At 28.0% G+C, this 25651-nt stretch overlaps 1 protein-coding gene across 1 annotated transcript; it reads right to left on the bottom strand.

Moving 5' to 3' along the window:
• Positions 1-11610: 11610 nt before the first annotated feature.
• wus (TM2 and DnaJ domain-containing protein wurst) lies at positions 11611-19105 on the bottom strand. Its single transcript, XM_016075750.5, has 3 exons — positions 18588-19105; positions 17632-18092; positions 11611-15581 (listed from the first exon to the last, which is right to left on the bottom strand). The coding sequence occupies exons 1-3, from the start codon at positions 18976-18978 to the stop codon at positions 15351-15353; spliced, it is 1083 nt and encodes a 360-aa protein (XP_015931236.1). The 5' UTR covers positions 18979-19105; the 3' UTR covers positions 11611-15350.
• Positions 19106-25651: the final 6546 nt, after the last annotated feature.

The raw sequence follows: 25651 nt of genomic DNA, 5'->3' as shown, positions 1-25651 counted from the left end.
AAGTGATCAATTAACAAGAAAAAGGACTAAATTAAATTGCTGGTTACATAGCATTTCACCTTAAAAATATTGATTCAAAATTAGGAATACCATCTTCTTAGTTCATCCAACAACAGGGGAGCAACACAAATGGATAAATCTCATATTTAAGGGAGGATTATTTGTTCCGTCAGCAGCATGGATATAAGAAATATGAGAATATTTTTCAAAGTGTGCATGGGACATCTTATAGAAAATCAAAAAGTGTCATCAAAGAACTTATAAATGAATTAGAGGGACGATATCCCGTAGTGAATAAAACAGCCATACACTTATTTTGTCGTCTAAGAACATTTATAAGAATTGCCATCTAAATAGAAACCGCCCTGTTACTTCAAAAAGAAAGGCAGGCGAAGAAAATAAAAACTTAAATGAAAAATATAAATAATTAATAGTTATAATTCTTCCAATTTCATAACATAGTTTTTAATGTAGTTATTCTAAATATTTATGATTTTTCTTAATTATATTCTCTTAAATTTAAATATCTATAAACAATTGTAAAATTCCTTATATTATTATGAACCTAAATTATTTTATTTCAGTAATTAGCGTTTAAGGTTGTTGTTTTCTAATGATTAAGTATAAACAAATTGCATTAACGACAAATTTAAAAATCGGGATTCTAAATTTAGCCCAACAAATTATTGTTATTGAACAATATGTAGCTAAAGTGTCGATATATGCTTTAATTTTTTTTTTACTAATAAAAGCTAAAACTAAAAATTTTTAAATAAAGTATTTATAGCATCATCTATGACAGCTAGTAAAATATTATTATTAGTTTAAAATGGTATTTATTTTAATATTATGGCCAAGAAATTTTTTTTGAACAGAAATGTGTTAAGTTAGAAAGCTAATATCAGGAAAAAGTCGAACTTATTTTTACAGAATGATGTGAAGTGTTCATAATATCTTTGCTCGCAGTCTTCGAGTTCTGTGTGCGGCGTGATGTCATAAGGAGGGAAATTGTAGCTTCAGCTCTAAGAGAGAAATGAACTAGCCCTTCTCTCTTCTCTTTAGCCCTGGTAATGGATACTTGCCAACTGTGTTGGTCTACAAATGTACAAAAACATGTCTCAGTTAATGTGTGAAAAAATAGAATAACTTTGTTTAGTAGTATAATTTTGATGTTAGATGTAAAAGATAATATGTGTCATTATTTACATTTTATAAGTATTTATTATTTTTTAATATAAGTTTAAGTGTAATCAAATTAATTTCTTTCTATGTGTGAATAAATGGTATTTTGTAAAATAAAAAAACCTATTTAAGGAATGTATTTAAAATGTGCACTTGTTGCCCAGAAATAGTGAGAAATTAAATAGAAAGTATTTTCTAAATATTTAGTTTTTGTAAGTTAATATATTTCATGTTGTAGTTAAAATAGAATAAATCGAAGCATTTCTTATGGTATCTTGTTTTAATAGCTTATAATAAAACATACACTTTATTTCCTTCAATTTTATCACTCATTTTAATATAGTGGCTGAAATTATATTTTTTGTCTGAGAAAATTCAAATCTTTAAAAAAAGTTATTCTAGACAGTCATTGGATGTGTAAGTTCAAAGGAATATTAAAACATATGTTTTGTTTGATACTAATCAGTGAAATTTCATTCTCCTTGAGTGAAGGGACTAAACCTTTTAAAAGATTCTCATTCCTGATAGTCTGTAACAAGGTGGGGAAATATTTATACCTTTTCATACAGTATTGATAATATATAAAAATATTGAACAGTCAGGAAAATTGTGCACCCTATATATGTATTAAGCAATATGTTTACTTTCTTTGCAAATTTATTTTTAAAGTAATAAAATTTATCAATCGTATTTTTCTTTTTGAAAATATTTATTATCTTTTGCAAGAAATGCTAATTCTATTTAGGAGATTAAATTGAGAGTTCCGTGTTGAGTATTATGAGGCTTGTACCTCCAAAAATTTGCAAGTGTTATTTATTTTTTCCTCCTGAGAATTAGGAATTTAAAAAAAAAAAAATGAAATAAATATAAGCTTACATTTATTATAAGTCTCCGTTATAAATTCCCGAGGGTGTGCGGTATTGGTCCTCGTTAAACTGTGCTACCGTAAAGTGCTCGACTTCGCGCGCAGGTCGTCGGGCTACCGAAGCGGGGGTGCCATCCCCTCCGCAGAGGATCAAAATTGTGATGGCATGTCTTCGGATCATCCTCCGGGATGTTTCCCAGACCGTCGCCAATAGCCCATTGTGCAGCTCTAGTGCGACGCAAATTAACAACAACAACCGTTATAAATTAATCAGGTGTTGAGTAAAAAAAAAAATATATAAAACTTTTTATAGTCGTCAAAATTCATGTGTTCTATTAAAAATATTGAGATTTTACAAAGAAATGAGTCACAAGTTAAAAGACAACAACAAAACTGCATTATGATTTAATGGTCCCTAATTTAGGACGTGAAAAAAATATATACTGACAAGCAATCTTAATGATTCAAAAGGATAACTTTAAAATGTATATGCCTTGAAAATCCTGAAACCTTTAAATTTTTTTTAACTCTAAAGGAGAAATTTATTTAAATCAATTTTAAATTAGATGCAAGATATGAAAATTTACAAGTAATATATTAAAAAAAGTCAATTTTAAAAGATGCAGAATTCTGTAGAAATAACTTCACAAAATAATTTAACATGCTAATTTCTTTTTTTTTTAGTATTATAGTTAAAGCAAATAATTATTAAAAATATTTTAAACCATTAACATACATTGTGTGCAAAAATTTTCTTAATTTTTCACAATCAGTTAGAGGTTCATAGAAGAGGATATAAAAAATAACAGTAGGAGCCAAACCATGGGTGGCTACAAGAGGGTAGATTTCCAGGGTCACCCCCTTGCAAATCTAATAAGTAAAAAATTATATTTTACTTTTAAGTGGTATAAAATTTATTATGTTAAATAATTACAAATACAGTAGAGCGCTGATTATCTGAATCCTTATCCGAACTATGTCCGAATTCGCTTTTTTTAAGTTTAGAATACTCGAACTTATCAAAAAATTTTCTAAATTTAGAAGAATAAATAATATCCACTACATCTAAAGACTATATTTAATTTACAACCTTTTTTAGCAGTTTTCTTACAGTAGCCATACATGCATGTATTGTATTGTTATACAGTTAAACCTATATACCAGTTTAGCCCTCTTCAAGTGAAAATTATCTACTAAGAATGCAAGGTTCATTTTGACAGTCTACAATGGTTAGAATGGGAAGAAGTTTATGAATAGATAAGAGCTGAAGTTCTAGAATGGGGGGGGATGGGTAGTTGTCACTTGTGATTAATGATTACAGAGCTTGGAATAAAATTCTTAACAGAAAAACAAACGAAACTGAAATTTTTGAACCAATAGATCTTTTGGATGAAAAGATGCCAGATTATACAGCATAAGAAATAGAAGGCTGGTGTCGAGACACTGAAAACGACCCAGGATTTTAAATGATGATGAAATTGTTGCTGAAACTTTGAATGAAAATCGGAACTCTACGGAAGAAGTGGTGATAAAGTTCAAGATAGTGGACCTTCTCATAGAGAAGCATGCAATTCATTAGATATTGCAATGAATTGGCTAAAACGTCAAAATGATGTTGATCCAGTTCAGTTGATTTATTTAAAAAGAATAAGGGATATGGCTGCTCAAAAAAGAGCATCTTCTTCGAAACAAAAGTCTTTGCTGGATTTCTTTTGCAATGGAAAATAAAGAAAAATGTGGTAAAATCAGTAAGTGACAAAAAAATTATATAAAGCTGAAATATGATAAAAATAATTCCAAATAAAAAAAAAATATTTAAAAATTGAAAAAAAAAAAAATTTTAAACACGCCAGAGCTATTTTAGATCGTACTGCCAGTCCTAAGCCTAGAAATAGTGTGAAGGGAAGTGCAAAAATAATCATTTAAACTAGATTTTAAATAACTTTCCAATTATCCGAACCAGGTTCGGTCCCGAGCAGTTTGAATAATCGGCGCTCTACTGTAATACTAATTGCATGTCATAATAAATCTTTTCTTAAACTGGGTGCAAAAGTTGCATTTTTGAATTTAATGCATATTTTTTTTTTTTTTTTTTTTTTGTGTTCTCGAATAGAAAATGTACTTACAAAAAATGGTGAATTGCAAAAATTACAACTAAAATTTAATCAGGGTTCCCACTCTATGATGAGATTGAAATTCAAGGACCTTAATCTAAGACCAATTTTAAAAATTATTCTCTTCTATTTTACTAGAAGCAACAATGCTTGTTGTGGCAATAATTAATTTCAAATATAATACCTAAATGCTTTGCCTATATAGAGAGAAGAGAGTATATGTATTATGGACTAAAATTTATATTTTTTTAAAAACAACTCTAATGGTTTTACATATTAATTCACAAAAATCATTTTCAGCACAATCTATAACTAATGGTAATGAGGTGTTAATGGTGAAATCCTTTAATCCTGTGTATTTCCATGTGAAGGCTGCATGAAAGACATAGCTAAATCTTAGGTATTCCATGACTATTCCATAACCCCCTCCTCTCCTCTATTAAACATCGTTTCTGAAATTATTCATCCATAATTTACACAACCTTCTCTAAATGTTATGCAGCAACAATTATTTCTGAAAATAAAAATTAGAAGGAACATATCCAATTTTCACCATGTTTAAAAGCATTATTCGTTATGTGTAATCCACAATTGCCAATGAATATGACCTGGTGGGAATATTTCTCTTTTAATTCACACTGAAGCTTCCAATAGAATTTCCAATTGACATAGGGTCCATACATGGATAATTGAAGTATTTTAGAGAGCTTTTAACCATCATCCATGCATTTGTAAAAAGAAGACAAAATATTTTCTGCAGTTCCATGACCCATAAATTGGGAGGTAAGATACTTAGTGCAAACTTTATTATCAATTCCTTACCATAATGTCCATCTGCTTAGATTGTAGAGACTGATTTAACGTCTCATCAAAGAGTACAGTGTAGCAATCAACATTCTTCAGCTCATTTATAAGAATCCCTTTGAAGTATAGTGCCAATCCAAAGGAGCCCAAATAGGCTCACTTTGCGGCACTACAAAAAAAATTTATCGCTATACAGCTATCAGCAAACATTTTGGAAAACAATTTACTTATCCCTGCACAGGAGTTACATGAATAATTACTAGTGATGCACTTCAGACTCCAGAGAATTTCAGCATCAAGCACATTCCTTTTGACCAGATAAGAAGACAATGTTACCTCGGCCACTAAAGTTTCTGTTTCACATGGGGCACACGATGTTGAAGGAGTATTTATACCAGATGAATTAGATGTTAATGTCTTTGGAAAAAGAGAACTCAGGGCATGAGACTGCTTTTTTGTTTTACCTTTCTTTCATGTGTGATTTCAGAACAGATTCTTCTATTTTCGCGATATCGTTCTCCTTCATGTATAATCGGCACTTGGCTCTGAACTTCGTTTCGGGCATCGATAAAATCCATTCTTTATAAGCTTGATTATCCATCCATTGGGGATTAAAATAGCACTTCCCAGGCATAACTAGTCTAAACTACATAACACAAATACGAAGTCGTGCCTTTGCGAATACGCTTTACAATTAAGTTTTGAAATGACGCAAACGTAAGGACAAGTGCGGATGGTAAAACGGCAAATTTATTGAAAACTACAAGGTACATATTGTTACGAAATTCGAGAGTATTCTAGTTTCGATAAGAAAAAAGAAGATCTAAGCATATGCGACAGAAGATGAAGTGGAGTCTCGCCCCGAACGCATTGATTGTCTGCTGTGCTCCGCGCGCTTGGCAGACACCAAGATGCTAGGCCCGGTTAGAAACGGTGGCGTTAAAAACCACGTGAGAGAGCTCGGGAACAAAACAGAAAGATTCGCGGGTGTTTTATAAAAAGGGCCGCCGGCAGTATTGGACAAATTCAAGGACCTATCAAGTTTTTCAAGGACCTAAGACGTTTTTCAAGCACCTAAATTTAGCAAAAAAAAATTCAAGGACCGTGGGAACCCTGTTAATGTGCTTATAGCAAATTTAATTTAAAAATTTCTGATAAAGCATGAATTTTATTCATTTTTTATGTTTTAAATGTTAAAAATGTAAGTTTTTCATTAAAAATTGTTAGTTTAGTAGCTTTAACTATTAATAAGTATTTTATTATTATTAATAAGTTATACTATTAATAAGTATTACTATTAATAAGTATTTATAAGTATTTTATTAATAAGTATTACTAATTGTAAGTATTTTATGCCCAGATGCAAAAAAAAAAGTTTCAGAGTTGACCCCCCCCCCCCCCCCGAGAACATCTCTATGGGTGCTATTGGATTTAACTTTATTAATATGTTTTTTACTAAACAATTGGCTCTATACTTTTCTTTCCCACATTAGGTTAGTTAAAGAATTAGCAGAAAAGAAAAAAGTTTTTTTTAGTGAGTGTATATGAAGTGTTAAATTTAGAATTTCTAATCCAAAAGTTACAGCAGAGTGAAAAGTAATTTATTAAATCTAATTCTGGTATAAAATTAATTACACATATGCTATATTAATTATAGGGGTGTAGTGTGGATAACGCTAAATCTGCTACAGCCTTCGCCATCTCTCGCTGTCTTGTACTGAAACAGCTATTGGTGAACCATCTGAACAAAACAGTGTTATCTTTGTCGACTCTCAGGCTGCTATTCAGACCATTTCTGAATATAATTTATACCTATCAACTTTGTTCTGGAAGAGAGGTAGTCCTCTGGTGGATCCCTGGCCATTGTGGCATTTACAGAAATGAACGGGCTGACACGTTGGCTAGAAAGACTTCAGCATTGCATCCATCTTCTCACCCAGTTCCCCTTAGAAATGCAAGGCGGCTTCTTAAGAGCAAATTCAGGCACAGAACAATATCTGCTCTTAGGGACTTAGCTGATGGAAAATCCTGGGCTAGCCTTCTTGATGACCAGCAGCGCTCACCTTTCTCTCCTTTCCAGAGCCGAGGGAGTTGCTTGCCTTAGAATAATAACTGGACATGACTACTTGCAGGCCCATTTATTTAAAATTAACCTAGTCAATTCACCTCTTTGTGTGCTCTGTAACACTTCGCATATGACTGGGGAGCATCTATTTGATTGCCCCTCTCTTCTTCACATTCGTTCCTGTGATGACTTTTGTGCCCTCTCATCTTCTGGAGCTACTTCAGTGTTGTATTGGACTAAGACGCCTTCTGTCTGAGAAGACTATGGTGGACGTAATTTTAAAAAAAATATATATCAATTATAAAATTAGATGATTGATTGTAATAGTGTGTAAATTCTAAAATGACATAAAGCAGGATTCATACTCAAAATATTTTTTTAAGGAAGATTAAGCATGTGTTTTGTTTATCTCCAGTGTTCAAAATAAAAGAAATATATAACCCTAAATAACTGTGGTTCTAATGATTAGACTTATATGAATTAAGTGCCAATATTAATGGTTCAATGGGGTGAACTCAAATAAGCTAATTAATGCTAACTATTAATTACATTACAATATTAACCACAAAACATGCTTTTTCTGAGTAAACCTACCTTTTTTCGATTATAAAAATATGGTTGTGGTAGTTTAGTCATGAAAGCAGTAAAAAGTTTGAGCCACATCTAAAATTTCACATTTTGCTGCATCTCATTAGTTATTAAACGAATCAAAACATTTTTGAAATATCGTATATCTCTGAGTATAAGTCAAGCCCCCATTTTCATAAAAGTTTCTATTGTGTTATATTTTTTGAAATACTCTTGAATAAATTCTTACCCTTCCTCATTTTTATTTTTCAATAAATGTAATTAAAAAAGTATCAAATAAGAAAAAGAAACTATGTAAAGAAAATATGATGGAAAAAATGCAAAATTAATAGTATAAAACAATATTTTGAAAATGGTAAATTGATTAAGAGTTATTCATCTCTATCTTATTGTTAATTATGCATCAATATTACATCAATGAATGTCTGACTTCATTAAAGGTGCAAAGTCGACCTCCTGATTTTTGTAAAATTTTAGACGTTTAAAAAGTTTACTTATACACCTATTTATACATAAATTTAGTTTATCCAATTTTTTATTTTTTCCCCCAATGCCCACCTGTGTTAACATCCGTCAATTCAGGCATATACAGGGCAATTTTGTTGGCCTCTCTTTCAGGGGCACCAGAATAGGTGGGCCAACGTCGCTGCCACAGTGAGGACAGATAGTACAGAAAAGGAAAGAACATCCAAGCCCTGCCCGGGATTCGAACCCAGAACCTTTCTGATGCAAGGACACTTCCCTGTCCGCTACACAGACTGGTCGGCGTTTATCCGAAGATAATTCCAAGTAAAAAATAATTATTACCTTAATCAATGAGGGTTGAAAAATTTTTACTGTTAGCAATTTTTTATATATACAGATAGAGAAAATATTTTACTCTGATTAAAAGACTCTCCAACATTATTTGAAAAATTGAATCAAATTGATATGTTTAATGTCATATATTTATTGTAAATTGGTTACATATGCATACAAAAATAAATATTAATTCAAATAACAAAGATATATAAAGAATGGGAACAAGATATTTAAGATTGTCAAAAGGAGCTCACTTAACAGTAAAAATCAACTAGACTTAATAACAAGACTATTAACAGTAACTAGACTTGTTAACAGTAAAAATTACTGTTAATTAAAAAATTAGTCTAGTGAATTTTTAATAAATAGTATTTTTTAAACAAAAACAATACTCCAAACAATTAGCTTTCATTTTTTTAAAATTTACAATAAACAGCATTACGTACTGATATCCTATTTATGAACTAGAGTTAAATGCTGGTAACTCTATCCAGCATTGCCATTTTACAAAAGGCAAAATATTGTTAAAAATAAACATTTTCAAACTATTTAAAAATACAGAGTATATTTAAATAAAATACATTATTTTTCAATTATTATTTGTAACAATCATGCATAAAAAAATGGTAATTTTAATTTAATGGTAACTTATTCCTTTCAAATTTTGTAATATTTCCTTGCTCAGAAAAATGTTCACAATGTTTCAAAAAAATAAACATTTTCAATAGATGGCTGATGCAGGGTGCATAGCCAGATTTTTCAACAAAAAATAAGCACCTTTTAAGTACTTTTTAAGCACTCAAAAAATATTTTTAAACACTTTCCAAAAAAAAAAAAACAATTAGGATCTGTGCAGTAATAAAAAATTTTTTTCTTCTATCATTTGAAGTCCTTAATTTATAAACAAAATCAATAAAATTCAAAAATTTTACATAATTATGATAAAGTAACTAGTTTCTGATAAATATTGCAGAAAAATGTGAAAAATCATGAATTTTTTGCAATTTAGAACAACAATCTACATTGCAAAGAAAAAATCTTTTTAAAATATAGAAAATTAAGTTATTGTATTATACTTTTTACAAACCCGTAATTTAAAAAAAAGCACCTTTAAGGGCTTTAAAAAACGTAAATCAAAAATAAGCACTTTTTAAAAACGCTTCGCAGCCTGTGATGGATAGAAAAGCAAACAAGCTTTTTTTTTATCAAGTTTTCAACTACAAAATTATAATTTATAAGTTGCATATTCCATTCTTATCTACATTTCTAATTCTCAGGATAACACCTTTATAATGAGATCAATAAAATAAGACCAAAAATAAAAAAATATCACAAACTTAAGAACATCAATATACTCAATACTTTATAAAAATATTTCAGAGATTAAATGTTACTAAAATCTAGTTTTGTGTTAAAAAATAATAAACATAAAATTAAAATGTTATACGAAATAGTCACTACTAAGGATGTCTTTATTTCATAATAGTTTTTCACAACTATAGGTTTCAAGAGGAACTCTCAAAACTCAATTTTGGCCTTGATTTAGTAAACATAAATCTTTGAACACGATTGATTAGACTCTTCAACACCTTTTAGGAACCAATAATAGATGTGCATATTTAATGATCACAAATTTATTATTATTAATTTCTCTACATGCTAAAAGTATATAAAGAATAAATTCTATGTACTAATAGCAACCAGAACATAAGGTACAAAGTTGAAACTCACAGAGCAGTTGTTCCATTTTTTTCGTATATTTTTTGATAACTAGACCCACACTGTATACACATGAAATAATTACTTGCTGGATGGAATATATTAATTCAATATATAATACAAAAATTATATTAATTCAACAAAATATACATGATAGAAATCTTTTAAAATTCACTTTTTGTTTAAAAATTTATATCATTCATATTCATTTAATATGTATTTAATTGTATATCATTTTAGGTATTAATTTAAAAATTAGAAAATCATTTCCTGACAAGCATTATCAACAAAATATTTAGTGACAACTATTGGAATAATAAATTTTTCAAAAATAATTAAATTATAAAAAAGTGAAAAAATATTTATATTTTCTATATAAATTATTTCAGGTTACTTGTTCCTAAAAAATACTGCCGTAAAACCTAATTAATTTGGTGGCCATTTTAGTAGGCAATATAAACAGGTAGTCCCGTATTTGTTGTCATTTATTATATTAGGTACGCACAAGATACCATAAACATAATTAAATACTTAAGAGTTTTCTAGCTTATGTTTACTATACTACAAAAACCAGACTATTAAAAATTTAAAGTGGTTAAGAACAAAATCTATTCAAACTGCTTAGTATAATTGTAAACTGTATTCAGACTGTTATCAAACAAATTTTTTAGAAAATTAAAATGGTAAGTAAGAGCAGAAATTCCATTAAGAGTTAAGAATTCAAAAATATTTTTTTGCCTTTTCTTCTACTTTTATCATTCTGTTATTTATCGTAAATCTTTCTTTTATAATTTTCTCTATCTCTATGAAATTTTTATAAATATCAAATTTCATAAACTTTTATTTAATCAATGTTCACGTGTTATTTTACAAAAAAAAGTTTTAATATAGAAATTTGCTGTTTTTGACCATTAAGTTCCAGATCTTACTTAACCAGAATTTTCTATCATTCCTGATTTACAGAGTCTTGAGCTCTTTGTAAATTTAAGCTCATACTATTGCTTTTGAAGGCCTAAACCAGAAAGAAGAGCAGAAAACGATTTAAGTAACAAAAAAAATTTAGCATGTATACGTACATAAGCTGAACTACTCTAAAAAAAAAAAAACACTTTGGAGAAACAATTAACTGAAAAAATTAAAATATGTTCTAATATATTAAATATGTTCAAATAAAGAACTGTTCTTAAAGATTTTTTTTAATTAGTAATTTTTTATAAACAATTTTCTTAAAATAACCATAAAGCATTATTTATTCTTAGAGTTTCTCTATTCTTAAAAAAACAATATCAGGTTTCAATATATTTTTAATAATTGAGCATTTAACAATGTATGTTATTTTACTGCCACAAAAGAAATAATGATTTAAAAACATAACATATCTGACCCTCTTTTGCTTTGTATTATTCGTCAAATATCATTTTATTATAAGGATAAACTTTAAATAAATAATCCTAAAAAACTGAAGCAGGAGGTTAGCACTTGATTAAAAATTTTATTTATTTAAAAAAATACAAATTGGAAATAACAATCAACATGTTTCAAGTGTTCAAAAACAGAAGCCTATTTTCAAGACTTGTCAGACGGGAATGAGAAACAAAAATGATTTAAAATATAAAATGCAGAGTTGCCAATGAAAAAATAAAGGTGAGAAACAGAACTAGGAAAACCACAGTAGCACAGACAGAAAAAAAGGCAACACACAACAAGAAAAACCACAATGGATGAGAGGGGCCAATCAGGGTAAAATACACTTCCGTGCGCTATGGAGAGACGGCATGGAACGAAGGTTAACAGGGAAATTAACAGGTCATCAAGATGAGCTGATGTGACTAAGGTGGAAATAGTTTTGGCATTGTTGAAATTGAATTTATGCCCAAGATTCCAACAATGTGCTGCAGAGGATGATTTCTCATATTCTTGATAACGGACATATCTACCGTGTTCCTTGAGTATAAATTTTAAAGAATGTCTAATTTGTCTGATCTATCCAAGGTCACACAGACAAGGAATGTGGTAAACGCCCCAGGGATTTTAAAAACTTATATGATTATTATGAGACTCAAATTTAATTTTGTAACTTTAAAACCAAAAAGGGAGAAACAATGGTAAAGTAACAAGTTCTCTATAAGGATTAGAAGAGGGACAGTTGGGTCAAGTGAGTTTAGCAAGAGCTGAATCAACTATAGAAGGAAAGAAATAAACTGCAGAAGGTTAGCAAACGAGCTGAGAAAGTTAAGTTTGGGGTTTCAAGACAAAGAATTGGAGCAAAGGTTTAGTACACAGAAAACGAAAGTATGAAATACAGAAATTTTCTGACATTTAGGATGATTAGAATAAACATAAGGAGGCAAAAAGATGGCAAAATGTTTACGATAAACAGAGGTGGAAAATGATCAGGGTATATAGTAACAAGAACATCTAAAAAAGGTTAAGTAAAATTAATTTCAGTGTCTAAATTAAATTGAATGTTGGAGTCAACCAAGTTTACAACAGAAAATAACTCTTCGAAGGAAATTATATTTTTAACCAAGTAGGATATTTAATCAAATAAGTCATATTTTAAGAACAAATTATCAGAATTTATATAGGATGTTATAAAATTTAAAGGATGTTATATAAAATTTATTAAATCACAAATATGAGGAACATACTAAATGGAATGGTGCTATCTGTAAAAAAAAAAAGCTTTTTAATAACATAACAAAATAGTTAAATATAATAGTTGTTATATTTAACCAACTAAATATTTTTAAGAATAAAATACACATAAATAAAGAAATGACGACTAATAACAAATTATACGTATAATTAATCAAATATATAATTAATGAAATAATATACCTATTTAAAAAAATGAAACTATTAAAAAAAAGGACAATAAAAATAAAATAAACTTTTTAATAATACTATCAAATAAAAGAACCATAAAACAACAATACAATAAATACCAACCTGGAAGTGTGTTAGCTTCCCCCAATATTTAAAGTGATAGCAAACAAACAATAAAGGTTTACCATTACCTATAAGTGTTACGGCATGATTTATCAGGTCTAATATATTCGTTTAAAATTATTTACATATAGAAGCCCTCCAGCATGGTAGCAAACATTGCAGATAATCTTCTCTCTAAGTTTTCTTATTATTTTTAAAAAGCAAATTGCAAAGAAGGGAATTGCATATACATTCCTTTTTAAAACATCTTTAAACTTGTTTTGAATAAAAAGTTTTAAAAAAAAAAGCTGAACTGAATGAACAAGGTATAGAAACTTTTTTTCTTCTGTTACTTGATTATTGACTTGACTATATAGAGATTTATACACAGTATAAAATTAAATTTAAACAACAAGGTTTTTATGTATAATTTTAAGGAAATTATATTTGCAAATTTCACTATATGTATGCTAGATTAAGATGAACTTTTACTATAATAATAACCTCTAACTTACTGGGTCGCGCACAAAATTGAATTTATGAAGACATTGATGCAGATTCGCTCCTAAGTTTTGCTACTGGGATGTGATCAAAATCCTTCGATGTAAAATTTATTAAATGAAAAATAAAGTAATTAAAGAAAAATCTTTTGTAAAAATAGAAGATGGCATGTATGCAATATTGATTAATCAATAAGAATAAAAAAAATTTTAAAATTATCACAAAATAAATCACATAAAGAAACTCAAAAGAAATGCATTTAAAGACATGCTGATATATATATCTTAAAAATGTAAGTCATGACTTAATTGAAACTACACAACAAAACTATGTAGATCTGATTACAATGACCATCAACTCACTATTACTTTAGTTATTCTTTCATATTAGTTTTATAAGACTTAAAATACAGAGAAAAAGAAGAAAAGTTTAACAGGTTTTGATAAATGCATATTTTTTCCCCATTCTAGGTTTGATTTCAATTTTATATTAATATGAAGTAATCTGCATTTTTTTTCTCTCTTTTCCTTTCTTAAAATTACTTTTATCAAGGCAACAGCACAGCTCACAATAATGAATGAAAATAACAATTTGATAACACATCATCAATACGCTTTTTATTCTGAATACAACTCAAAAAGCTTGTTTAAAAAAAATGAACAAAGCTTGAAACATGTGTATTAAGAAGGAAATAGCTCAAAACACATGTTTAAAAAATGGACAGAGTTCAAATTGCATGCTTAAGAAAATGGGCACAGCAAAAAAAAAATGAGCCTTTTCAATGTTAAACCCAAATTCAATAACTAAACAAGAAAATGCATGCTTATTTTTTAAACACTAAACATAATCATTATGAGGACAAAGTCCTGGACTTCGGGGTCAGAATGATTGGGTATATAACAGTTGTAAATTTTCAGGCCATTGCTTCAAAACACTAATCGATGAAATTGTGTTTTTTAACATCTAAATTTGTACAACATAAATCATTTAACACAATATCAGTCATTTAACACAATCTTGGTCATTTTAACACTATATTGGCCAAAAACCTGGTTATTTTTACAGTATGCCTATGTCATTAAAAAATTAATCAATAAGTTATTTGGTTATAAGTTTTAAACAATAACTTATTGTCAAATAAGTTATTTGGTATGGTGCATTGAAAATATTTACAGGTGGTCAATTTAGAAAGGGTTTTATATTTCTTGCTGCCAAATTTATTATAGTTTACTTTACAAACTGATTGATAATAGACATAAAAATATTTCAACATTTTTTAGAATGAGTGACAATTTAAAAGCTGCGATCACAGTGCATTCTAATAGGAAAAGAATTAGATTAAAATCTTAAAAATAAGCCATTTTAACAAGCAAGATATTAAAAATATGTATAATCAAAAAAGTGGGAAGGTGCTTTTTAATTAATTACCTTTTTCTTTACACTTAGTCATGTCACAAAATTAAAAAAATAATTTTTTGTGTGTGAGTACTCAACATACAACTGTCAAACCAGCAAACTAAAAACAAAATTTTTGTCTTATTCTACAGATATAAATAAAAATAAAAAAACCCAACTAAATGACCAGCATTTTGTGGTAATTACAAGGATAGATCAAATTGCAAAAGAAATAGAATTTAGTATTGATGATTTGGAGTATCTAGGTAATAGAAAATAAACGCTAATGAGAAAACATGAGATCTAGTTAAGGCAAATATTTAACATTATATCCTAATGTTTAACAAATAAAATGATTTAATAATATAAACTTTAAATATATCTTCTATAATTCAATTTTTTCAGAATCATGTTGAGGATCTTTCACATTTTGAGCAACTCGCTGTGATTTGATTTTTGATAAAATCTCATATGCTTGTTGAATTTCGATAAATTTCTCTTCTGCAATCTGTTTTTGCACTGGGTCCTGGTGCTTGTCAGGATGCCATGTTCGTGAGAGCTTTCGGTATTGTAAAGTGATTTCTTGTTGAGTAACAGTAGATTTAAGACCAAGTACCTAAGTTAAAAAACAAAAATATTTAACCTTGCAAAACAATTATTCAAATACATGTAACTAGTTCAAGAAAATTAATGCATTTTTTTAAACCAAATATACTGACTCCGACCGAATGCCATTGATTTAGGTTTACAGCAAATTTTTAAAATTACTCATAAATCATTCCCAAACTCAACACAACTACCACATCAGTCAATTTGAAAAATTTTAAGTTTTCCAAAAAGTAAGTAAAAGTTCTAAAGTTCTTGCCATAGGGATCTATAAAATGTGCATTATTAAATCCCTAATTCATAAAGTGTAAGAGTTTTACTTTTAATATAAATTTATCCAAAAAAGTAAGCTTTAATAAAACTTACTATTTTTTTTTTAGAAAAATGTACTTTTGTCATAAAGCAAGAAATGATTTTATAAAAAAATGCAAAATCTTTAAACATTTTAGGGTATGACTAGTTTTTAAAGCTGAAGATTTCATTCTGATGTATTTCAAGAAAAAAAAAAGTTTTTTTTTTTTGTGACAAAGGTTTAAATCTGTATCAAAACACTGAATTTATGTACAACACAAAAACATTTCATCTTATTTTAAAGGATAAACCAAACTATAACTGAAAAGATTTTTTGACTTAGTTTATACAGAATATAAAAATTTAAACTTTTATTTTTTTGAAACTTTACAAAGATGTCAATGTTTTTAAATTACATAGCACTACCATTGTTACCTGTTACAACTTTAAATCATATAAATAATATTTATACATTTACCACAATTTCTAAATTATGTTCTCTTCTTTATTCAAACTAGCCAAGCTTACTTCTTAGTTCAGTTTTTATTTTTAAAAAAATCCCTTCAAAAATATTGTTTTAACTTATCTGTTCTTTCAAAAACAAATTTGCTTTCACTTATTTAATTCATGCACTTAAGTATGCCAGCTTTTTGTAAGTTGATCAAAATTTTATGTTTATCTAACATTCACGGACCTTTTCTTCCATAAAATGAAACAGCACAATTACAGCAGTACTTTTATTCAAACTAATTGCAAATTGTTTATCTATATAAAGGTATCAAAATCCTATTTTGACATTCTGCATTCATAATATTCTGCAACAACAATATATGAGATTAAAATTATAGTGTTTCTTTTAATAGAATGTACAAGAAGTACAACTGAATGAAAAAAATTTAATTCAATTATTAGCTTGAGATTTTGTTATAAAAATAAAAGAAGTTTTTTTCAAACATCTTTTTCCCTCAAATGTTTCAGCAATTGTCTGCTTCTTTCCTCTGTCACATTATTCCGTCTTTTTATCAAGGCATCATTGTTGATGCCAGATGCCAATGACATCACACCTATGTGACACCATATGACATCACACTGATGACATCACACTTATGAAATACACCTACTTATCACTCAAGAGTTCAACAAAATAATGTTAATCATTGACCATTCAAAAATCTTGAAATCTCTTCTCTTTTAGCTCAAGGTATAAATCAAAATCAATAAAGTAATAATTACTTTCACAAAAAGGTATTTAATCATTAAAGCTAACACATCTCAAATAACTTACATAAAAGTATTTTCCTACCTCAGATAATCTTATGACACATTAATGATGGAATATTAGCACATTTTGTGGAAAGTAGTTTAAACATAAAATGATGTTTATAAAAAAAAAAGTTTCTAAAAACAAAAATTTATTGAAACTTTAATTTTTTTCAGATTTCTAATCTTTATTTCAGTTTTGTGGCAAAAATTGTTCTATTTCCTGGAATCCAAATAATTTTTAAGCTAATCTATCTCCTGAGTTTTTACAGTTTTTTTCGGAAGGGTATGAAGCCTGATAGTATGGTATACAATTTAAAAAATTTCCAGCGATACCTTCAATTTAAACTATGCAGGAAACTGGATCCAATATCTTATTAAATAGCATATTTAATACAAAAACTTATATTTCTTTAAAGATAATATGCTAAATATTCTTATCAGTACAAACTAATTCAATTCTGCACCTTATATTTCTATTAAATTATTTTTTTAACAATATGCCTTACCCTCAATGCATTTGTTTCTCCAGTAGGATCAAGTGCAGCAATAGTTATTCTCCATACTTCTCTCCAGCCTTGTTCATGTAAACATCTCCATATCTCTGTCATAACATATATAAACTCTTGACATATTGGACTTTTGAAGAAATGCTTTGCAGCATCCCTGCATTTCACTTGCTCTTGATCTTTGGTCACAGAACAATTGAAGTAAAACCAGGAACCCCATAATGACAAATAGATAAGTCCACAAATAGAAAGAAACCTTAGGCGTCGCCAAACAGCTTGCTTTGGTGGAGGAGTTCTTCGCCACCGTTTCGAAAATGTATTAAAATAAAAACATGACGCAAATGATGTTAAGCCAATAGGAAGATCAATTATAAAATAGACTGGAATTGTTAAGTAAGCTCCTTTAGTAGCAGCTAAAAGTTCTCCTTCATGACGTCCAACATTACCAACAAGGTATACACCTAAAAAAAATTAAATGCTTTGAACAATGTAAAGCTAAAAATAGAAGGATCTAAACAATGAAATATCAGACACATGATTCTTGGAGTAAGAAATTATTTGAAAACCTTTACAAACTCCGCCACTAATTGTAGTGCCATCATATTTTTTTATCTAACTTAAATCCATAAAATATCGGCATTTTTCTTTTAATGTGGCAGACAACTAAGATTAAGTGTCATTAAACTAGCTGTATAAACTGTAAATAAAAACATTAATCGAAACAAAACCATTAATCAAAATAAACACTTTTGGATGTAACACTAATATAATCAAAGTTAACTTCAGGAATGGATATGCAAATTATATTTCTTCTAATTTCCTGTTTATTACATTTTGTTAATTTCACATATATTCTAAAACATTAACAGACAATAACCAGAATGGAAAACAAATTTAACAACCCGGAGATGAATATTTCAATTTGCATAATTTTCAAATTACACATGTTAACTTACCAATTGAAACAGCTAATGGGACAGTTAATAGGATAACGTATTGATGCAAATATTCAGGAATTAATTCAAAAGGAATCGCGCCATACATTAAATGACCAAACGCATCAGAAACAATAAACTGACCGAAATTTCTAACGTAACTATTATTAGGTATTTGGGAAGCACGCATTTTTTCAGCCAATTGTTCCAAATACGACGGGTCATTATTGGCATCTCGAACATATTCAGGAATTCGCCATAAGTCTCTAAGCAATCCGGCACCAAAGTAACCACCGCAAAACATCCACCAAATTAACGCTTGAAAGTCTCTTCCTAAATAAAAATGATGGAGTCCAAAAACTCCCCCAACTAACCAAAGAAAATAAGTGACACACAAACTCTTTTGAGCCATATCGTCTGCAATAACGAATTTATTAATACTGCAGTTTTCAAATACCCGCCATCATCGAGAGAAAAAATCGTGTCAGCAGCTCAGTAAACATAACAAACGACACCTGTTAATACACGAAATGTTGCCATAGAGAAAAGATTCGTAAAGGAATTTATTGGCGATGAAAATGGGCTATAGATGGCGTGGAGCAGCTCTGGCAGCACTTCACCTGCTTGGAGAATAGTGTTATAGATAAAAAAGGAGCCCATAAGAGGAAGTAAAGGTCCCATCTTTCCGATGGCAATAAAACCCTATTTTCTGGTTTACCTTATTTTTGTGGTTTATCTTATTATAGGGGTTAAAAAGAAGTAATATTTTTATTACTTTTTTTATATTAAGTGTTTAGTTGTACTAGTTCTGAAATAGAACACAACAATATAATAATATTGATAGACGCTGATAGACTATAATGAATGTTCCTAGAATTTTTAGCTAAAACGTTGCATTTCATACGATGTATACCTTTTTAAACTATAAATTAATCTGAAATCTAGTGTACGATTTTTTTAAAACTTTAGTAGAATGTGATGCTTAAAACTATTTTATTTAATTTCAAATAATTTTTGAAAGTTTAGTTTCGAATTTGTAACACCGTGAGCTCTAAACTCGCAACCATCGAACAAGCTAGGGATAGAAAAATGACGTAATTTTGACGTCAAGCTTCTACTCCTAGGGAAAACCTGAAACCTCGCGCTTTCGAACTAATTTTGCTAACGGGCTACGATCTTCATTTTTCCTCCCATCTATCGGATGTCTTTCACCTAACAATTTGCTGGTGAAAGCGATTCGAACGTTCGAATAGGATGCGTCTAACGCTGGGATTAAATTAGATTTCCGATTTAAAGATAATTTTTACCCTGATATTTTATGATTATTTATATTATCATTTGCCTAGATATTTTATGAATGCATTTTAGACAAAAATTTTTCTCTCTCAAATCTATTATTTCAAATAATAAATCGATAGAGTAATTAGTTTCTTGCAGAACTTATAATAAAATCCATAATAATCTTTCACAACTTTAAATAAAACGTAAAAAAAAAATTTTTTTCCAAATTTTTGCGTATTCTTAGCCATAATATGTTTAGTATAATTATTGCCATGTTTTTATTAACTTTTATATTAACTACCTTTTAATATTTTCAAAATATTTAGAGAAAAAAATGCATCATAGTTTAAAGAAAAACTCGTTTTTTAGTAAAATTTTGCAATTTTTCTTTAAAAAAAATTGGTGAGTTATAACTGAGATTAGTACATAATAAATAAATAAGATTACTTTAACTAATTCGTATATAATGTAAATATGAATTATTATAAATTGTATACTTATTTTTCGTCCGCTGTACAATTTTGTATTTGATATTTGAAAGAGCGGAAGCTTTTGCAATATAGTCGTTTTTTGAAATTGATTAGTTGATTACTTTAGATGCATAATTAAGAAATATAATTTCATTTATTTTCACTTGTCTTCTGAGTTGGGTAGAATATAAGTGGATAATAAAAAGAATGGAATATGAGGAACGGAAACTTTTTCAATATAATCGTTTTTGAATTATTATAAAATTGCAGATAAATTTAGATGCATAATTAAGAAACTTTTTTATTGCTTCTTTATTTTTCCGTTCATCTTTGAAAATGAGAAAATATCCCCCTTTATTTTCTAAGACAAAAAGATATTTTTACTCTTAGATCAATAATACCAAAATACTTATATTCGACAATTTATTTTTTGAAAAATTATGTATTATTTTAGGAATGAAACTTGTTAAGATTATGATTAAAAATTTCTAAAATCACATTTTTAGAATTTTTTTGTTAGAAATAGCATTAAAAAAGTAATTGAATAAGAAAAGCGTTTTAATTAATTCTTAATCTTCTGTTAGATATTTGCCCTTTTTAAAATACTTACTCTTTAATAAAATGGTAAATAACAAATTTTAGGGTGAAAAAAAAACTTAAGCATAATTTTCTTTTCTGTTTTAAGATTCTCTAGTAAGTATCAGCTAAGTTATTCTAGAAATATTCGCTTACATTCATTTGTAATTATTAAACTAGCGATATTCGTTTTTTTTTTCAAATAATACTTTAGATTGTCTTAATGTATGCGATTAATTATACTTCAAAAAGCTTTTAATAAATTTATGCGACGTGTAAAAAAAGAGAATTTCTTTTGAATTACTTTTGCGTAACTCATTTGCATACAGAATGGTAAAATCATAAGAAAAAAAAATATCCTGCATCAATCAGAAAAACAATTGAGAGAACTTTGTTATCAAAAATAAGTGCAATGAAAACTAATTGATATTTGCATCGGGTTAAGCTACTAACACGAATTTGTAATAAAATAAAGTCACGAAAAATTATGGCTAGACCGACAGCAATGAAATTTTATAACTAAAAGTTCTAACTCCCAAAAGTTCTAACAAAGTTCTTACGACTTGGCACCCTTGTCTTCTGAGTTGGATTCAATATAAGAGCGTAATAAAACGAGCGAAATATAAAGAAAGGAAACTTTTTCAATAAAATTGTTTAGGAATTATTATAAAGTTGCTGATAAATTTAGATGCATAATTAAGAAACCTTTTTTTTATTATTTATTTTCTTATTTTTTCTATTGCTTATTTTCTTAATTTTTCTACCCCCCCCCCTAATTTTCCCGTTCTAAATATTCAAAAAAAAAATATTTATATTTCTTGTCTTATAACTATAATACCGAAATATACTCGAAAATTTGTTTTTTAAAAATTAAGTAATATTTTAAGAATAAAATTTGTTCAAATGAACATTAAATAATTTCTAAAATCACGCTGTTTTAAAAATTTTGTTAGAAATTGTACTTAAAAAATGCTTGACTAAAGAAGACTTTTTAGTTATTTCATAAACTGTTGTGTGACATTTGAACTTTTGAAAATACTTATTGTTAGTATTACAAATTTTAGGGAGAAAAAAAAAATCAAACATAATTTTTTTTTTCTGCTTTGAGAATTTTTCTTAAAATATTAGCTAAGTATTATTAATTTTTAAATATTAACTAATATATTCTGTTTTATTCCTTATTATACTAGTGTTTTTTTCGGTTTTATTCAAATAATATTTTAGGTTATCCTGATTGATGCAATTAATTCGAATTCAAAAATCCTTTCCAAATTTATGTGGAACTTAAAATAAATATTTTTTCCAATGACTTTTTCGTAATTTATTTGCATACATATACTGTGGTAAATTATAGGCAAAAAATAAAATCCAGCATCAAATATTAAAACAATTGAGAATATCTTTAAATTAAAAATTTGTTTAATTGAAAGTATTAAAAATATTTGCAATGAGTTGAATTTCAAACACGAATTTGTGATATAAAAAAATATCACGAATTACCCTTATGACTAGTACGACAACCGTGAAACTGTGTCACTAAAAGCTCTAGCATGAAATTCTTAAATAAAGTATAACTACTTGGCATCCATGTCTTCTGAGTAGGGTTTAATGTAAGAGGATAATAAAGGGCAAAAAATTAATTGCAGAGAATTTTTTTCCAAATCCAGTTCAATATAACACAACGGTTGAAGACCATTTTCTAAAAAGAGATAAAATATTAAATTTGAAAAAAAAAATTATTGCACTGTTTGTGTTGCAAATTTTAATTTATTATAAAAATATTATAAAAGAGAAGAAAATAATGTTTTTTTGAAAAACTAACGTATGATTTTGTTTATTAAAATGTATAAGCTTGCAATTGTGAAAAAAAGAAAAGGAATAGTCATAGCAAAAAAGAAAGAAAAAAATTGAAAAAGCAGTTTTTTTTAAAAATTGTAATACAAATTTTTTTTCCAGATTATTTAAACTAACAATTATTTGAAAAATGCTAATTTAAAGTTTGTTTCATGCATTCTACCTATTTATTAAAGCTTATTTATTGCACGTTATTTTAATACTCATTGTACCTTTAAAACTAAAAGATTTTAGTGGTATAAAGCTAAGCATTTTATGAATTGCAAATATAAAAGAAAATAATTACAAATAATAGAAAGTAATAAAATAATCATAAATACAATAAAATTTTTATAAATAATAAAATAAATAAAAATCGAAAGTTACAAAATTTTGTCAAATTAAATAACCCTTATTAATCATTAGTTCGTTAAATCTAAAAGCTCTCGATAGTATAATATAATTTCTAAAGTTTCATAATCTAGTGATGAAATTTCTGAATGAATCAACTACACGTATTTAAAATAACATTCAAAGTATGATTTTTAGAAAAGGTAATAAATAAAGATGGATTTGATTTGTAATCTGAGGTTACTTTTTATTTAAAGAATATTTCTTTTTTTTCGCAAACTGTTAGTAAATATAGTTATAAGTGAATCGATTCTCTTATAATAAATACAATAATGCAAACAAGTTTAAAACAAATACTACATATTAAATTCTTGAGGAAAGATCAAAGATTGAAATAAATAAATATTTATTTTAGACAACGTAATTGTCAAAATGGAAAAAGAATTCATTCCTTTTCAGAAATAACGCTGTGAACTCTGAGAAAGAGGCCACGTGGTTAGGATTTTGTTTTACTATCGGACGGGGGTATAAAATAGACTCCGGGAATAGAATAGACACCGTCCGCTTTCGAAGGCTGCGAGGTTAAGGGTCCGGATTGCGTCAAATACGTAACAATATTAAGCGGCAGATTAAGCAAAATTTTTATTCTTTTAGTTTTTAAGGACATTCCATATCTAAGAATTACACGGTTAAATAATAAATATATGTGAAAAAATATTTGATTTTTTTAAAACTTTTCGCATGCTAATTTTGAATGAAAAATTTGCATAAAACTTTTTTACATTTTGGTTGTTCTGGGAAAAGAGATCATTTCGCTATATACAAGCCTAGACAAATTTATGTTAACACAATTCTTCGATTGCAAATGTATTTCAAGATAATCTACACTACTTTTCCATCATAACTTTGTATTGGTCCTCGTTAAACTGTTCCACCGTAAAGTGCTCGATTTCGCGTGCAGGTCGTTGGGTTACCAAAGCAGGGGTGCCACCAGAGGATCAAAATTGTGATGGCATGTCTTCGGATCATCCTCAGGGATGTTTCCCAAACCGTCGCCGCCAATAGCTCATTGTGCAGCTCTAGTGCAACGTAGTAAATGAACAACAACAACAACAACACCATAACTTTGAAATTAAAATGAAATATTATTCATTACATTTACCTTTATTGGAAATAAAATATTTAAAAATACACTTAGAAATCGAAGAAAATCGTTTTTTTTTTATGTATACAATACTTGGATTGGAAATTACGAAATAAAAAAAAGGTGGCTGGTATGAAATGTTGCTAAAAGAATAGAAAGCTGTATTGTTTAATTAGTTACATGCTTTTTGAAGAAGAGCAAATTTTACTTTTTACTTGCCATTATTTAAAAGCAATTAGTTTTAAAAATTAGAATTATGGCTTTATTAGAAAAGATTTTACAAAGACATTATTATGCTTCATAAAGAAATGCAAAGTAAATACTAGACAGAAAAAGGCAATAAGCTTTCTTTTATTTTGTTGAAGTTGCAGGGAATTATAATTGAGAAAAAGTATTTTCAATTCAGTACTACTCTTTGTCTAAGAACCATACATGGGAAATTATTACAAAAATGTAAATTTTGAATGAAAACTTTTAGTAAATTTTAGATAAATTCTGAACATAAAAATTATAAATTTAAAAAGACAGAAAAAAATATATTTAAAAAAAGCAATTTCGAATATATAGAATATTTTATAAATGCTAGAATTTGAAGAAAACCAGTTCCTTAAGGTTTCTTTCCTTTCAAGTAATTTCATAAACAGAACTGCGTACATTTTTATTTGCGATATAAATTAGATCCTTAGCTTTTATTTTTTGCATTAAAATTTTTTTTTTTCAATGTGAAAAATATATTTTTTTGAGTGTAAATTTGTTATTCTACGGAAGTATGCAAAAATCCCGATTGTATAAAACTGGTTATTTATAGAAACGAGGAAAACAAATTCCTCTTTTTCTACTAATATTATGACTTACCTACACTGTGAAGCTTTCGGGAGTGTAAAAAAAACAAACAAGGAAGATTAGGAATATGTTTCGAATTTTTATATTAAGTTAACGGATCAGATTTGAGAGCAGAAACAAATAAAAATTTCATTTTATTTCTCTGTTATGGTATATGCTTCACGGGCCTATCATTAATAATTGAGATACTGTGCTCAATCTTCCAGGAATTTTAACTTTGAGTGCTACAGATTATAGCTACCAGTTGTCGTGTCAGACTGAATATGTCGCTCCAGGCCTTAGGAAATCTTCATTTAGCAGGAAAGAGGCATAGCATATTTAAATCGTTATCGTTTCTTTTTTCTTCCTTTTTTAACAATTTTAGACGAAAGTAATTTTTAAGAAAGTATGGCATAAATGAAAAAAGAAAAGCCTCCACAGAATCCTATACCTCTCAGAAATAGTATCTAATGGTCATGAACTAAAGAGACACAAAATAATAGGAGGTATCCATTTTAAAATTTTCAGAGTAAAGGTTTTGCAAGACTCGGAATCTACGTAGCGTTAAATATTTATCACATAAATTCCTATCAACTTGCCAATGTACG

Source organism: Parasteatoda tepidariorum, chromosome 12, assembly GCF_982258835.1.
Source record: "Parasteatoda tepidariorum strain Cologne lab strain chromosome 12, Ptep-v5.0, whole genome shotgun sequence".
NCBI lineage: Eukaryota > Metazoa > Arthropoda > Arachnida > Araneae > Theridiidae > Parasteatoda > Parasteatoda tepidariorum.
This window is presented reverse-complemented; position numbering and strand designations above follow the sequence as displayed.